At 38.3% G+C, this 17,449-nt stretch overlaps 1 protein-coding gene across 1 annotated transcript in view; it reads left to right on the top strand.

Annotated features, from left to right (window-relative positions):
• Positions 1-16,420, top strand: part of LOC137632981 (uncharacterized) — a 35,149-nt gene extending 18,729 nt beyond the window's left edge. Inside the window, exons 3-5 of the mRNA XM_068365128.1 lie at positions 2,284-2,365; positions 3,199-3,459; positions 12,193-16,420. Of these exons, the coding sequence (XP_068221229.1) occupies positions 2,284-2,365; positions 3,199-3,459; positions 12,193-13,575 (1,726 nt within the window). The 3' untranslated portion in view covers positions 13,576-16,420. The remainder of the gene's footprint in view (positions 1-2,283; positions 2,366-3,198; positions 3,460-12,192) is intronic.
• Positions 16,421-17,449: the final 1,029 nt, after the last annotated feature.

The following is a 17,449-nucleotide window of genomic DNA, read 5'->3' on the forward strand; positions in this document are numbered from 1 at the left end:
CTTGTCATTAGAGAAGTTTGTTCCTCGCAGGCATCTCCGCCAGTGATTGCTTCAGTGGTATCTGAAACGGCACTGGTCAGCAGCCAGCAATCCCTTTCTCCGTCTTGTTAGATATGGGACAATCTAGTCTGGCGGCTAAATGACGGAAACATCGAGGAAACTGCCAGAATGCTCCTCCGGAGATGTTGCTGTTCACGGATGCATCAAGGAGGGATGGGATGCACACCTGAGGAACTAGACTACCTCGGCTACCAATAATCTGTTGGAAATGCAAGCAGCGCTTCCTTTATTCCCAACTTTCCAACAGTATTTGATGGGCCACTCGCACTCTTGATGAGTGAGAACTCTGATGTAGTGGCCTATGTCAACAAGCAAGGAGGTGACCGTTTCACAGCTCCTCTGCTAATTGGCAAAGCAGGTGCACACTTAGGCATTCAACAATGCAGTAGAAATGTCAGCGAGATTTATTGTGGTCAAGAGGAATGTTCTAGCCGACACACTCGAGTCACCAGGGACAAGTCTTAAAAGCTGAATGGTCTCTTCATTCTCTAGTAGCAGAAGGGCATCTTGCTCTGTGGGTATCGCTGTCAATAAACGTTTGCACGCAGCTCGACAAGAAGCTCGCTGTGTCCTGCTCATCTGTTCCGGATCTGCCAGCGGATCTAGTGGACGCTTTCCAACAGTATGTGGGACAACATCGATATGTGTTGCTTACGCGAGGTCATACACCGTTTGCTATTGGTTGACAGATGAGTTTACCAGGCAGGGCATGGTAGTTTGTATCCTTGTTTCAGATTGGACCATAGAGCTGAGCACCACCCAAGAGAATGATGCTAGGCCAGGCTGCATTTATCCTCGTTGCATTGCACTTTGCTTTTTGCAAGCCGTACATCTACAAGTGTTATTTTGTACTAGAGTGTTTTGTGATACTTTTGTTGATGTTTTTACTTAAATTATATTCAGTCAAACCTTACGGTGGCGCCTAAACGTTTTGCAGCTGGTAAGGCTTCAAAGAAATGTTCCATGGTCCAATGGTAGTTGCTCAGGAAGGTTGTGTAACGAACCTAGCTCCTTCACTGGACAACAAGTATCTTGTCTAAGATACCAGTCACAACATAAGTCTGGGTCTAGGATGAGAGGTAAGGATGTCTGTTCTTTTTTCATATTTTCTTTTCCCCTCCTAGAGGTGAAACAGTTAAATCTTTACCTGCTGGATTGGATGTTTGATGCAGGTAAATCTCCCAACCGAGCAACTTTCTTGTACAATTTAGCCTAGATGTATCTCCACCATCCTCCCTGTGAGGAGAGAATGGAGAGAGATGTTTGCAAGCTCATATCTTATAATTTCTATACATTTGAGGCACCATATCCTTACATGGATATAGGTTCTTCCATGACTGTCAGCCAATTTTCTCGGCAAGAGACGTACCCTAACAGCTGGGACATCTTTTTCCCAGGTCATTAGGAGGTTGCAGTAGTCGTCATTTCGGCTCCTTTTACAGGTCCAAATGTTTTGACATCCTTGGCATTAAACTACCCTGTTTGTTTGTACAAACTTCCTAATGATGAGTCACTTATTTAGTAAAGGAAGAAGGGTTGTACAGTATTCTTGTAGAAACAAATTACAATTTTTTAAAGTCATTGTTTTTCTCCACAAACATTAACTACCTCCCTCTCGTTAAAAGTTTTAACAGCTGAGTTTCAGTTCCACTGAATTTGTCATACTTCTATTGAAGGACATGTTTGCATTGTTAGGAAAAGTACAAGTTACTTTTAAAATGTTTTTTATATTATGTGGACATTAAACTTTTTTTTATTTCTTTTTTGGATTGAAGCATGGAATTTTAAGATGGCATAATCGTCCTCAGTTCAAAACATTCAATCATTATAATTATTTTACAACTTAAAATTTTACCTTTATTCATATAGTTTATGTTAATCTCTCAATGTGAAACGTCCGCTAATTTTTAAGGTTCATAATGTTCAATTTATTGTAAATAATTATGTTGCTGTGATCTCCATCTTTGAAATTTTTTCTAGCTATTAAACTATCTGGGTAATATATGTACATGCACGAACTATCCATACAAGATTTGGTACACCAAAGATGCTTGCCTCTTATGAATTTTACCTTAATTCCTTTTTTATCATAATGTTCAAAGATGCTACGATTTTCTAAACTTGTTCTGCAGAGGTATGAATTGTATACTTTTATATTGAAGCCGATTCCAAACTGAAGTTCCCTGGAAACTTTTAAAATCCTATTCGCTTTTGTACTTTTAGATACCAGCAGTCCCTTCATAGAAATCTCATGTACCTGGCTTCAATGGCTGACACTTCCCATAACATGGCTCAGCTGTTACCCGTAAGTTTGAAGTTTAGAAAATTTAGGTAATTCTTTGGGTTTAAGATCTAAGATTTATATTTTAGGATTTCAGTTTTTTTTTTTTTCTACAAATAATCTTCAATATCTTTTAACCCTTTTACCCCTAGGGTATTTGGAAATTTCCAACCCTTAACCCCCAGGGGGTTATTTTTTTCCCAGCACATTTTGCAGTATATTTTTTTTTAAATTGCTCTAACAGCCTTAATTTTTGTCATAGAGAGGTCAGGTTGGTCTCATTCTCTTGGAAAATGCCTGAAGTTTCTCAAAAAATTATCAATAATATGCAAAAAAAATTTTAAATAGCATTTTTTTGCAAGGACGTACCGGTACGTCCATGGGGGTGAAGGGATGGCTTCTGTGGAACGTACCAGTACGTCCTTTGGGGGTAAAAGGGTTAAGTGTTTATGATTTCAGTATTTTTGTTTAATCTTTTACTTCTACAGTTGATAAAGATTATAAAATTAGGGGTATATATTAGGGTGTGTTTTGTACATCATGAACATGTTAATTGTAATGCAAATAGAACTGTGTACAGTATGTGACTGGTAACTGAACAGTAATTCAGTTAATTGAACACTTGTGTTGAAACTTCTTATATCTAACTCTGATGTGAAATAAATTTTACCTTAATCAAGCCAAGCAATATAACATATATAAGTATGTATGAAAACGTTGTATTTGTAAATATTTACAGTAATCAAGTATATAAAGTGAAAGAAATTAGTCTCTTGAATTTTACTGTTCCTAAAGGTGGAAGGATTTTTTTGTTACTTGAAGTAAACAGTTTTTCAACAAACTAATTGTTGTTGCAGCCTCCTCAGTTGCCACCTGGCCCACCAGGTCAAGTAAATGAGGGACCTCCACAGAGTGGCCCCCCACCCCCAGGCCAAGGACCTCCAGGTCCTCATCCTCCTCCTGGTGCTTACCCTGGACAGCAGCCTGCACCTTACAGACCACCAGGCCCCCCTGGGATGAGTGGGGGTAGCCCAGGTCCAGGGTTCCGCTTGCCGTATGGCCAACCACCCCATGCTCAAGGCCCTTACTCGCAGCCTTATCCTCCTCAAGGGCAACAGGTAAGGAATTCATTTCTTAAAAATGTTTTTTTTAGAGGGGTTTTTACTGTGAAATATCACCATTGTCTCGGGTTTTCAGGATACTAAACCATCAAGTCAACAGGGTTTACCCATTAGGTCTACATGGTTGTAAGAATTATTTTGCTGGGAATTATCATCAACTTTATGTCTACGTTTTGCTTTATAGGATTAGGAGTTACCCATCCAGATTTTAGGTGATTTCAAGGGCCATTTTACTGTTCTTCTTCTTTTACTTCCTTATTTACAGGTGGCTCTTAACGTTTAGAAAATTTTGATTAGCACAAAAACTATAAAAAGGCTAAAAATATCATTACAGTACCTTATTTGTCTAATAAAGTCCGCTAGTAAACGTTGACTACTTCTTTTATAGTGACCAACCGCTCCTTATTTCTTCCTGGCACTTCCAAATCATCTCTATGCTTGAGATCTGCACCTGTTTTCCAGCCTCTGAACTTAACATCCCCAATCATAGAAAAACCTTACAGCCATTCAGTCCTAATTTTCCCATTCGGTATCTCAGTTTCTGCTGTATAGACCTAGTACAAGTCTTGTGTCCCATTCTAAGTCTATTTATATAGCATTTTACTTTACCGACAGTCTACCTATTTCTATTCCATGCATGCTGCAGCTACTCCATTATTTCAGTGAACGTCCCTTAATGTTCATAGTGCCTCTCTTGCTAAGTTAGAATTAAATCGGTGTTTACCTCAAAACTAAAAGTTTTCTGATATTTTTTCTGTCAGTAGGCTTAGCCTTCTACTACAGTACAGTATTGACACAATCTAACAGTTAAGTAGTGCAACTGGGCCCCATTAAATCTTTTATTTTGGGGATAACTTCAAATTCCTACTACATTTAGTTTCTCGCTATCAAAGTTTTTCATTTAATAACCATTTAAAAGAGAATGTTGTCCTCTAAAAGTTATACATGGGAAATTTGCTTTATTCATAATTTATTTATAGACTTTGTATATCAGAGTACAGGAATCACTTTCAATGGCAGCCATTTTTCACATAGGAGGATTTTTTTTTTTCTTATGTGAATGTACAAGTTGTAGCCAATAAAATTCCTCATCTTTTCATGTTTAAATGACAGAAATCAATCAATATTCAAGAAAGTAGTTTCAATTTTTCTCTAGTAATAAGGTTTAGTTCTTGCAGAGATTTGGGATTCCTCGGCCAATTTAATAAAATTTCGCTCAATTTCTTTTGGCAGTTTCATGGTAATTGTGAAATACAAACATTTGTTTTACTTGAGACATAATTTGATGATTGCTAAGATAGTTATAAATGTTTATTAACCTTAACAAATTGTTTTATTATTTATGACGCCTGCCCGTGGAAAGTCAAATTTAGTTTTCATATTGCAGTTTTTCAACTACTAACTGATTGCTACAGTAGTGATCTTGCGACTGATACTTTTTCTTTTTAAGATTTGTGCTTTATTGATATGGGCTAAATCTTTATAATTTTTCTTTCTTATATATGGGTGCATATGGAATACAGTATTAACCCTTTTACCCCCAAAGGACATACTGGTACGTTTCCCAAAACCCATCCCTTTACCCCCATGGACGTACCGGTACGTCCTTTCAAAAAATGCTATAAAAATTGTTTTTTTCATATTTTTGATAATTTTTTGAGAAAATTCAGGCATTTTCCAATAGAATGAGACCAACCTGACCTCTCTATGACAAAAATTAAGGCTGTTAGAGCAATTTAAAAAAGATATACTGCAAAATGTGCTGGGAAAAAATTGGATTAAAATAAACTAACCTCGCTACTATTCTCACTTAATTTTATTACTGTAGTATGAGACCTTGGAAAATGGCTGTCTGCTAAAGAAGGTGATGAATGCAAGAGTTGATGGGAGAAGTACAAGAGGAAGGCCAAGGTTTGGGTGGATGGATGGAGTGAAGGAAGCTCTGGGTGATAGGAGGATAGATGTGAGAGAAGCAAGAGAGCGTGCTAGAAATAGGAATGAATGGCGAGTGATTGTGACGCAGTTTCGGTAGGCCCTGCTGCTGCCTCCGATGCCTTAGATGACCGCGAAGGTAGCAGCAGTAGGGGATTCAGCATTATGAAGCTTCATCTGTGGTGGATGATGTGGGAGGGTGGGCTGTGGCACCCTAGCAGTACCAGCTGAACTCGGTTGAGTCCCTTGTTAGGCTGGGAGGAACGTAGAGAGTAGAGGTCCCCTTTTTGTTTTTGTTTAATTTGTTGATGTCAGCTACCCCCCAAAATTGGGAGAAGTGCCTTGGTATATGTATGTATGTATGTAGTATGAGACCTACACAGTACTGCAGTTTGTTTTTGTTTTTTGTGTGTGTGCAGTATACTTTTCTTTGGTTTGCTTCTGTCGTAACTATTACGGGCTTCAGAATTGCAAGATCCAGGCCAGGAAATCTACCACAACAACATTCTTGGGTCTCTACCCAACTTCTTAAACTCAGTCACACTATTTCTCAAATTTTCACTGGTAATTTATCAAGTACTCCTTTAAGCCAGCTCTGAAATTATAATACTTTGGCTTTTTGGTCTTGTTACAGCACTAACAAAGTACAGTACTGTATTTTTGTGGAGAATGTATTATGCCATGATTTTGAAAAAACTCGGGATATTTTCAAAAGGGGAATTTTGAGTCCAAAATATTGCGTTTGATGTATCTAAACATTAATTTTCACACCTACTGCCAAAGCTCATGCAAAGCAAATGACTGCGACTAAATCCACAAATGTTAAAGAATAAATACGGTACTTCAGCTTCATAAAAACGTAAGAAGTTATATTCTCGTAAGCAAGGGTACAAAAAAATTATTTCCTTGGCTTAATGTTAAATGAACTCAAAAGAAGGAAAAATACAAATTTATTATAATTTGTAATTTTCTTAGTTATACAAACTTGTGCCTTTTAATGGGGTTACTATTGTTCATGTTTTCTACAACCGGCCAATCAAAATTTGGTTGATTGCATCATGCTTTGCGCTGGGTAAACAGTACATGCGCAAGAAGCAAGCAGGAGCTTGCTCATAGAGTTTCCTCACAACACTCCCCTGGTCAAAGACTTGCGGGGCAGTTGAAACGGGACCTTTGATAAATGCCTCGGGTTTGTATTGCTAGGAATCATACAAATTATACAAAATTTGTAGTTCATTCGTACGCGGATACAATCTTCTGAGGGAGGAAGTCATTGTGAAGTTAGAGATAAATCCTTCCTCTCTTGACGATCTAATTACTATAAGTAATAGCAAGAGATCAATCAAGAATCATATTGTATAGCGTGGCCGGCTTGAAAAGAAGCAAGGCCAAACTTACGATTCTTAAGAGGTAAAAGCTTTCTGTCATCTAATTACTAGTAACAACAGTAAGTGATCAAGGAGAACTGCCAGGGAAAATCTTAGTAGGCTCGCAACGAGACAAGGTTGATCAATCGGTTCCCAAAAGGTAAACTTCGCCAGGGGTGAAGTAGTATGAACAGCAAGTGTTACATAATAAACATAAGGGCAATTTTTGTATGACAAATACTAAATAGATTGAGACCCACTTACTTGCGTTGGGGTGAAAAACTATAGGGCAGGCTTCAAGTGTAAAGGAGATCATTTCCTTCTCTGTGGTCTTCCTAGCCAAGAATGTCTGATTAATGAATCCCGTGGCTGGAAACGGCATGTGTCCTGTGAGACTGTCATTTAGGTCATGATAATCCTAGCACCACAGTGCCCATTGAGAGGATGGCCATAGACTTGAATGTGCCTTTTAAAGGAAATGATTAAGTGGTGTGTTTCTTCCTATCCACCAGTTGAGAAATGTAATAAAGCGGGGTCTTGCGGAATGCTAAGGATTTGGCAAATCCGCATGTATCACATACTCGAAGGGGTGTCCCTGGCAACGCTTCCCCTGAGGGTGTATGAGTTCTTATTTTTTTTCTCTTTACAAAAAGAGACTGGGCTTCTGAATGCATTGTATCAGAGCGTGGAAAACACTCACTAGCAACATAGTTCAGAGGATATCGTAACCAAGTTCTATAGCTCAACATTAAGGTTGTGACATAGCAACACTTTCCTGAGGATGCAAGTGTTCTTCTGATTTGGTATACTTGGAGAGAAAGGGAGTCCACGACAACGCTGTTCCGGAGCGGTCAGAGCTCTGAACACAAAGAAAAAAGGGTGGGAGCAATCTGTCCCAGCTATTTGTTATATCAGAAACTCTCACTGCTCTATGGAACAAGCTATCTAGTTGTATTTGTTATCAGGAAACTTTGCAAGTTTACCTGGGGTCTTCTTGTCTGAAACTGGACTCTTCATTGAATCAGAGGCAGGGGCATGTTGGTAATTTCTGATGCCTTGGTTTTGGAGGGGGATCTCTGGTGACCCCCATCCCAATGTTAGTAGATTTCACGTTAGATCTCCGTTCACAAGGAGTTCGTGTTCAGGACGGAGAACTTATTTTTGGCCCCCGAAGGAAGCTCTTAGTCTCCATGAGTAGGAGTGTTGGAGAATTTAGTTATTCCTAGGCTTTGAGACAAGTTAATGAAAGTTGTTGATTGATCGTTCTAATGCTCCCTGGACTCGGGGGGCGAGCCCGCCAAAGTTCTGGTATGAACAATTAAGATTTGTTTTTCATACTAAAAGGAGAATAAGATTGACACAGGAAATATAGCCTAACTGTATTAGGATCCCGGGTATGACAAAGCCCTTCCCATGGGTTTATCTTGCTGGAGGCCGAAGAGGTCAGAGTAAAGGTAGGTAGAAAGCTCTCTGTCCGGTGTTGCAAGGATTTTAGAGGAATAACAGAGACCTTTCCTCCTGACTCAGTAGCAGGGAAGGGGGAATTACTTTTAATGAGAAGCATTTTGTCCCCCCTGTAGCCCTGACAACGAGAGCGTTGAGAGCCTATTCCAAGATCTCCTAACTAGATCTGAACCTTCAAGAGGGTTATAGGAACTGGTATCAAGATGTCAAACGCTCTATCTAAGGGGTTTGGTCTCTGAAATTTCTCCGTTCTACACTTAATCTAGTAGAGGTTCTCTATGACCAGGACGGCCCTCGTGCTGATGAATTCCTCCTTGGGAAGACGTTAGATTAGGATTCTTATGCGACTTGTCTGAGAGTGATCCTTTACTTGGTCCGACGGTTTCTTCTTACGTGTCATGAGACTAAGCCCGTTGATCTCCCTCAATCAAAGTAAGGATAGGTATCCATCCGACACTCCCTTGTATCTCATGTTTTATTTTAGAGAAGAATGGGAGGACACTGGTCACTACCATAGAAGTGGTTTAGATATAGTTAACGAGCAGTTTGGCATGATAAATGATTCATAGTAGGGATATCATTCAAGGCTCAACTTTGTTAAGAGGAATGTAGGACATAGTTCTCCTAGTCTTTTCTTTGATAAGCACTCATTGGTAATCATGACCGTTTTTACTTGGTGATGTCTCGACTCTTCTGGGGAAACATCTAAATTATACCTCTTCATGGACCTTCTTGTCTGGCTTCCTAGAAAAGGTAGATTTAATTACTGCCTTAAGTGGTTCTTACCTAAATACTCTTGTAGCCTTTCTAGATTAGGAAGTGGGTACTGAAGTCCTATTTAACCCATGAATGGAAAAAATAGGAGGGCAACTTTCGACTTCTCTATGGGTAAATTATTAGGGCGGTATGTCCCCCGAAGGGATATGAAGTCCAGTTTCTTCTGACACTAAGGTGGACCTTTTTTCTTAGGACGGGTAATATCTTCCCAGCGAAAGGGTTCTGTCATCGATCCTGGTTTGGAAAAGAACAACAACTGCTTGAAACAGATAAAAACTGTCGTCTTTAAGAGAATTTCCCCGGGGATGAAACCTTTGTCATAATTGAGTTTAGGATTCTGTGCTTGGGACTGAATCCTGTCCTCTGGATCATCTTCAGTGACCGGTTTTTTTGAAGATAGACTTTGACCTGTTTCTTATGCAAAGGATGATGTCTATCTTTTTATCAGGGTCAACAGCAGAACCCTGATCACCTCTGAACGTCCTCCCACTCCTCATCCGTAAGAACATTACGATGATCTAAGGGGATGGAGACAGGTTTGGTAAATCCACTTTCTTGTTCGTCCTGTCTAACCTCTTAATGTAATTCTTCCGCGCCTGGTGCATTATGGGTAAAAGGCTTGTTACCTCGAAAACATCTACAATTAATCCCAGCTATGCACGAGTCAACATTTGCTAAATCACAGATTTGCGAGATTTTCTATAGAGAATATCTTTTAAACATTTGAGAAAATTTTATATATATGTGAAATATTTTTCTTTCATTTCGGTAAATAAATAACACTGTATCTTTTTTCTTTTAATATGCTTATTTATTCATAATTTTTTTTTATCAATAAGTACATTTTTAAGTTAAACACACTGATCAGAACTGTGTTGAATATATGAATGTACAATGCTACCATGGATATCAAACACCTTAGAGATATATTATTCTTTCATTTCTGTAAATAAGTAACATCGTAAAATATTTTTTCCTTTTAATGTCATATATATTTACAATTTTATATCAACATGTACATTTCAAGTTAAAAATACTCAATGAACATTACTGTATTATTTGGTAGAATCTCTCTCTCTCTCTCTCTCTCTCTCTCTCTCTCTCTCTCTCTCTCTCTCTCTCTCTCTCTCTCTCTCTCAACTTGCAGTTATTGTAATCCTATGTTCCCAATTTTACAATAATTTAAGGTATTTAGTTCTTACTGTAAGTAATTTGTATCTTAGGAGTTAAGGTAAAAATAAGTTTTTTTTTTATATACAGTATATATATTAACCCTTTTACCTCCAGGCTATTTGGAACTTTCCAACCCTTAACCCCCAGGGGTTTTTTTCAATCACATTTTTCTACATATATTTTTAAATTGCTCTAACAGCCTTAATTTTTGTCATAGAGAGGTCAGGTTGGTCTCATTCTCTTGGTAAATGCCTGAAGTTTCTCAAAAAGTTATAAAAAATATGCAAAAAGAAAATGTAAATAGCAGTTTTTTGCAAGGACGTACCAGTACATCTATGTGGGTAAAGGGATGAGTTTTGTGAAACGTACCGGTACGTCCTTTGGGGGTAAAAGGGTTAAAAAAGGCTATTTAATAGAGATTTAGCAACTTGAGGAAATTCCGTTGAAATTTCTATACCTCACATAAAATGTAAATTACATTGTGTAATTCCTTTAATATAAAGTATTTTATAACAATAGAATCTGTCGAATGGCTTTAGGTAGTCTTTATGCAGGGCTATTTTTTTATCCGTATGCCTTCATAACCGGTATTCTCTTATTAAAGACTGAGCCATTACCAAACAAATAAGATAAAAGCCGTTCCAGCATTTTAAACGATATATATATGATGTCTGAGCAAAGGTCTGGCAGTCATATTAGTCTTCTGGAAGCGTTTTAAACGTTATAGATGCTGTCAAAATCACCAAACTAATTTATATTAAAATGTAAAACTAGAAAAACCTGTGATTTCCTTAAATATACAAAATGTAATGGATTATTAGTATTAAATATCTGTACAATGATTTCTGAAGTAATCGCAGGGCTTTCAGCATTATTCTGGAATGAAACTGGATCAATTTATCTCGCATGGCAATCACAGACAACGGAGAAATTATTCATTTCATCACTATTGTAGTAAATGGAAAACCTGAAAAGAAAAAAATATACAATACAGATATATATAGAAGCATCAAAGTGTATTCATTCTCGCAGCAAAGTTACAATATTATTATTATTATTATTATTGCAAAAGCAGGATGCAATAAGCCCGGGGGCTTCAAGAGGGAGAATAGCCCAGTGAGGAAAGGAAACGGAAAAATTAAATATTTTAAAAACGGTAATAACATTGAAATAAATATTTCCTATGTATACTATAAAAACTTTAACAAAATAAGAGGAAGAGAAATCAGATAGAATAGTGTGCCTGAGTGTACACTCAAGCAAGAGAACTCTAACCCAAGACTGTGTAAGACCAGGTACAGAGGCTATGATGCTACCCAAGACTAGAGAACAATGGTTTGATTTTGGAGTGTGTTTCTCCTAGAAGAGCTGCTTACCATAGCTAAAGAGTCTCTTCCACCAAGTACAAAGGATTTTTACTGCAGGCATCAGTGTATTTTGTAAGAGGGTAACTAGGGTTGCTTGTTTGTACGAATTTTTCATAAAACATAATTGTGTGTTATGATATTTTGTTGAATGTCCAGGCAAATGCATATATCGCAATTAGTTAATATTCTCTGTCTAGTAAATGTTGTTGCATAGGATTTTCAACAGTAAAATATGACTGGAGAGATAAGACAAATCAATTATTTAAGTGGGTCAAATTATGCAGGATTATAACTCCCATGTATAAAAATAAAACACTGTAGAAACCATACTATGTTATGCACACAGTCTGTTAGCATTAAGTAAAGTTTTCGTACTGTACAGAGCAGAGAGTTTTGGTAGATATCATCATCTACGGAAAGCTGAGAATGCGACATTCTACTCAAGTTTATATCCAGAGAATATTTTTCTTCAATTATGGCATTAAAATTAATCTTATTTAACCTAAGTTTTTTCTAATCTTTGATTGGAGATTATGATTTTAGGAAAATAAGTGTAAATTAAACTAATAAACGTAAATTAATTATAGATTTTCTTGATTCGTTTATAAGGATTACCTGAGTTTTAGTGTAACATAAATTTCCCTCCTCAGTACGCCCAGGCGGGTTACCCTCCATCATCAAGCGGGCCCCAAGTATACCCTGGAAATTCATCGACACCACCTGCACCGGGAACGAAAGGTTACGGCACTCCTCCACCACCCTCCTCGACTGGATATCAATACCAGCCTCCTACATCACAACCCCAATCTCAACCACAGCCTCAGCCACAGTCACAGCCTCCCCCTCCTACCACAGTACCGACAGTATCTGATCATCAGCCCCCCCAGTCGTATCCTGGTAATAATCCACCTCCATCGGGGATGACTTACACTTCTACGCCTTCCTCAACGGCTCCAATATCAACACCTTCAAGTTTCAGTGGACCTTCTCATTACCCACAGGGTCCCCCCGGCCCACCTGGTCCTCCAGGTGGCCCTCCTGGTCCACCAGGCCCACCTGGTCCCAGTGGACCCCCTAGTGGTCCCCCTGGCCCCACTGGTCCCTCTGGTCCCCCTGGACCTCCTGGTGGCCCCTCTCCTCAATCTTTCCAGATGCCCCCCACTTCAGCAGCAGCTCCTTCTCCATCTGTTGCAACATCACCTGGCCAGCCTCATTCAGCCTCTTCAACACCCCCAGCGTCATCAGCCCCTCCTGGAGGAGGAACTCCTACTCCTACAACGGTGCCAACTTCCATGCCAATGTACCCGGGTAGTCAACCTCCTCCCCAGTCCCAGCCTCCTCCAGCACCACAACCCACAGCACCCGCACAGACTCAGACACCAACTCCAACACCAACACCTACCCCAACATCACACCCATCACCTGTCCCTCCACAGACTTCTCAACCACAACCACAGCAGACGAGTTCTCCGAACCCTCCGGCAGTTCCTTCAACTCCAACACCACCAGCGTCTCAGAGCTACACAGGCACACCACCGCCTGTATCTCAAGCTACAACTCCCAGTCAGCAAACATCGGCAAGCGCAGGACCACCCCCTCCTCCACCCTCTCAGCAGGGTCCAGGACCGTCACCATATCCTCCACCTTCTCAGCAGTATCCTGGTGGTGGGGCACAAGGATATCATCAGGCCTATCCAAGTCAGTATCCCCCTGGTTCTCAGGGAGGATATCCACCTCCAGGGCAGTATCCAGGTGGTCAGCCCTACTCACAGCCCTACGGTTCCTACCCACCACCTGGTAGCCATCCGGGCTATGGAGGTCCCATGCCAAATGCTCAGCCAGCTTATCAGCATCCCTCTGGTCCAGGATATGCACAAGGTTATCCACCACCACCTGGTAGCCAGTATGCCCAATACAGACCATCTCCTGGCCAAGGCCCTCCTCAAGGACAGTTTCCAGGATATGATCAGAGCCGATACCCAGGTTATCAACCTCCACCCCCTCCATCAGGTCCTCCCTCTGCTCCTCATTAAGTTGAAATTTAGGATTCGAATAATTTATGGTTTTAAAACTCTAGTTTATAAGTGTATTCAGAGTATTTTTGTGTGTATACTAAATTTATTATCTTGGGGGGGGGAATACAGGTAGTCTGGATTATTCACCATTGTATGGTGTAACGGGATACCAACTACTTAATGGTACTGTATTGTGCATGCATTTCTGTATGCTGAGGTTACACAAATAGCAATTATACAATACTGACTTGCGTACCTGAATGAGGTAGTTTGCTTCAACAGGATCCTTTTATGTAGAATGATTGTTTTCAGTGTCTGGATGGTTTTTGTCAGCACTTTCATAAAGTGTTGCTTCTCAGTGACTGAGAATTAATCTTGTTCTTTGAAACATGCTGTGCAACAGCATCACTAATCAAATGATATTGTCATTTAAGATGATATTTGTGGTACATGTTCTTGTGTTTAATGTTCATTCTGAAAAACATAGCTGTAAATATAAAGGTACAAAAGTATTAAGAACTTAACATTGGGATGTTTATCTCTAACTTCTTGAAGGTTTTTGTGCGTGGTGTACAGTAGCAGATAATCTGTTCTTTACGTAGGTCCATGTCATAGTGCTTGTTTGTCAGGGATGTCCCGTTGCTTCTCTCGACTTTTATCGGAGTCGTACGCATTCAAGATAGTTTGTGATGTGGGTATGCCAAGCTGTCACCCTCTTGTGCTTTAAGGACTAAGCCCTTTTCATGATATAGGTAATCTTGTACATCTTTACTTCCATTCTTTCAGTGTCCCAGTGTTTATCAGAAGGGTTAGTTATGACAATAAGAATGCATGGAGAGATTGGTGGATATATATATATAAGGAATAGTACAGTATTTTCAAGTGAATGCTTGGTTGTAACAGTTATTCTTTATTATAGCTTTACTTCTTAACTATTATTATTATTATTATTATTGTTTCTGTGCTATAGGTAAACCTAGGTCCCATTGGTTAAAAATGACAAAATCCAAAGGATCTAAGGTAGATATCCTGGTGAAAATAATTATTACGAGGAGGAGAGAATCCTGTCATACAGTCATGCAAAGAGTGAAGATATTTATTAATGATAATCATCTGTACCAATTATTAGGACTGCATTGATCTTTATATCTATTGCAAGCATTTTGAATTATGAAGCTAATGTTTCAGATACATTCCCCTAATCTTTCGTAAGCTGGAATAACTTGGTGATACATCTAAAAGATGAAAATAGACCACTATTAGTATTAACTTTGTTTTTTTTATGTAAAAGCTAAATAATCTGGGAAACGGTAAATTCTAGCGATGGATATTGAATGCATGAGGGTTGCAGATTGTATGGAATGGTGTAAGTTTTGATACTTGAAGTGACTTCTTTTAAAAGTAGGAGTAATTAACCCTTTAACCCCCCACCATTAGGTTAAATTTCAAGCACATTTTGCTATATTTTTTTTTTTAAATTACTCTAACAGGCTTAATTTTTGTCCTAGAGAGGTCAGGTTGGTCTCATTCTTTTTTAAAATGCCTGAAGTTTCTCATGAAATTATAAAAAATATGTAAAATCATGTAATTAACAGTGTTTTGCAAGAACGTACCAGTACGTCCTTTGGGGGTGAAAGGGTTAAAAAAAATGCAATAGTCCAGAAAGACAGTAGATTAGATGTTGAGTGCTACCCATGTTATGTCTTAAAAAATTTTCGGAGGGAATGTAATTCTTACTCTACAATTTCACTACAAAAGGACTCAAAAATAAATGTCGTCATAACATTAGGAAGTGGAACAGTCTAGATCAGTATCGCGTTTGGGATTTTGAAGCCGAGACGATACCCTTCGCCTTGCTTTTGTACAATAAATGTAAAAGGAGCTAGTTCAATACATTGTGGTGTATTTCAAATCACAGTTGCATGTTTGCCCTCTCGTTTGTACAAAATTGAAATCTGGCATTTGCAAATTCTTTGGAGTCTGAAATTTTTTAATTCACAGTAATCTGTATTGGAATATTTTCTAACTTTCAATTATCGTCATAAACGTTTTATTGGAAATTTCTTGTATGGACTGTCGTGTGCACTTAGGCCCCATCGCTTGGCATATGGCTTAGATTCATTAATCCATCCATCTTGTGCACTTTCTGCCAGAATTCTATCTGGTCTATGTCTTCGTCTGTGCCAATTTTCTGTGGTATCGGCTTGTTTAAACAGTCTTTCCACATCTTTTTGTTTTGCTATTTACTCGTCTGATCTTATCCCTTCTCGTAGTCTGTGCCAGTCACATGTTGAAAATGTTTTTTCTAGCCTGCAAAGAAAACCAGGTTGTGTTTTAGGAAAAGAACGGCAATATTTAAAAAAATTAGTATTTGTGTGTAACCATTTTACTCCATGTTAATGCTGCGATGATCATTTGTGTGTACTACACTAGGAAGTAATAACTGTACCTAATTACTGGTATTAAGACTAGAAAGTAGTTAAAAGTTACTATTTTTGCAAGTGTTAAGGCGTCATTTTGTTATAATTGATTTGACATACTGTACTTTTTTTAACATATGTATAGATGTCAGGTACATCATCATGTTTTATGCATATAGTTTTGTTTTAATCACATTGGTAAATGGTAATTCCTTCATGTATTAGCAGAGCCCTTTAATTTAAACCAATCGCATGTTTTTAAACTGGATTTTATAATGTTCAAAATCTAGTAAGAAATATATGAACTTGTAATTTCAGATTTCAATCAATTTGAGTATAGTGAATCTTACTCTCTGTTTTTCACGTAGAATTTCAATAAATCTAATTCCTTATGATTTTTAATGTGGTCAGCTGGTTGATATTAATAAATGATTCATTCCAAAGCTTTTTGATTTTTACAATGTTAATGTTGGTCTTTTCTCTATATTGGTTATCCAGATGAAGAGACTGAAGCGTGTCTGTCATGATATTTTGTTATAAAGGTAAGTGAACTGAACCTAGATTACTTCAGAAGTTGAACCCTGAAAGTATTGCCTTCCAGTGTCAAGCCGTGATTTGATCTGGGCTTTTTTGATAAGCGTACATTCCGTATGAAGACTTTGCTACTTCCAAACCATTATAAAATTGTAATTGGCATGTATTAGTTAGTTTAGGTGTAAATATAAGCTGAGGGTCATTTGAAGCAATACAGAAATTTCATTGAAATTTAATTTACTAGAATTTTGATAAATGGAGGAGGACTTTCTTGCCCAGAGAAAATGACCTCTTCCTTGGTAATTTGAACCATTGTCCTCTGAAGTAGAAGGTTAATGCCTTATCCATGCCGCTGCAAAGGAACAAAATATTTATATTGATAATGTAGTTCATTGGGCTGCTTAAACTATTTTTTTATAAATATTATTAGAAATTAGTTTAACTTTGTTCCTAGTCACTTGTGTATCCAGTCAGTTTTCCTCAGGAAGAATTGTTCTTGAACAAAAGGTTGGATAGCTAAATAGGAAATTTCAGATTGGACTAGGAAAAGTAAAGATGAAAACAATGTAGCTTGGATAGAAATAATCTCCAAAGGACATTCGCACCTGTGGGTTTCTTCCCGTGTTGCATTTCAGTGCTGTATGTATGACTTTTCCAGTTCTATCCCAGTCCTATAAGGGCCAAAATTCAAGAGTAGCAATCAGTATCATCTTCACTTATCAGTTTCATTGTGCCACCCAAGTAACTAACAATTAACTCAAAAGGACATACTGTAAAGTGAACTAACCTACAGGAATGAGCAATTACTCTCACCAAATATTGTGCTCTATACCAAATTAAAATCTATGTTTCTTGAAAAAGATGTGATTTTTGGACCGTACAATGTCGTAAACAAATAACAAATTATTTGGACTAAAACAAAGGCACTTGATGTGTTC

This window comes from Palaemon carinicauda, chromosome 42 (assembly GCF_036898095.1).
Source record: "Palaemon carinicauda isolate YSFRI2023 chromosome 42, ASM3689809v2, whole genome shotgun sequence".
Lineage (NCBI taxonomy): Eukaryota > Metazoa > Arthropoda > Malacostraca > Decapoda > Palaemonidae > Palaemon > Palaemon carinicauda.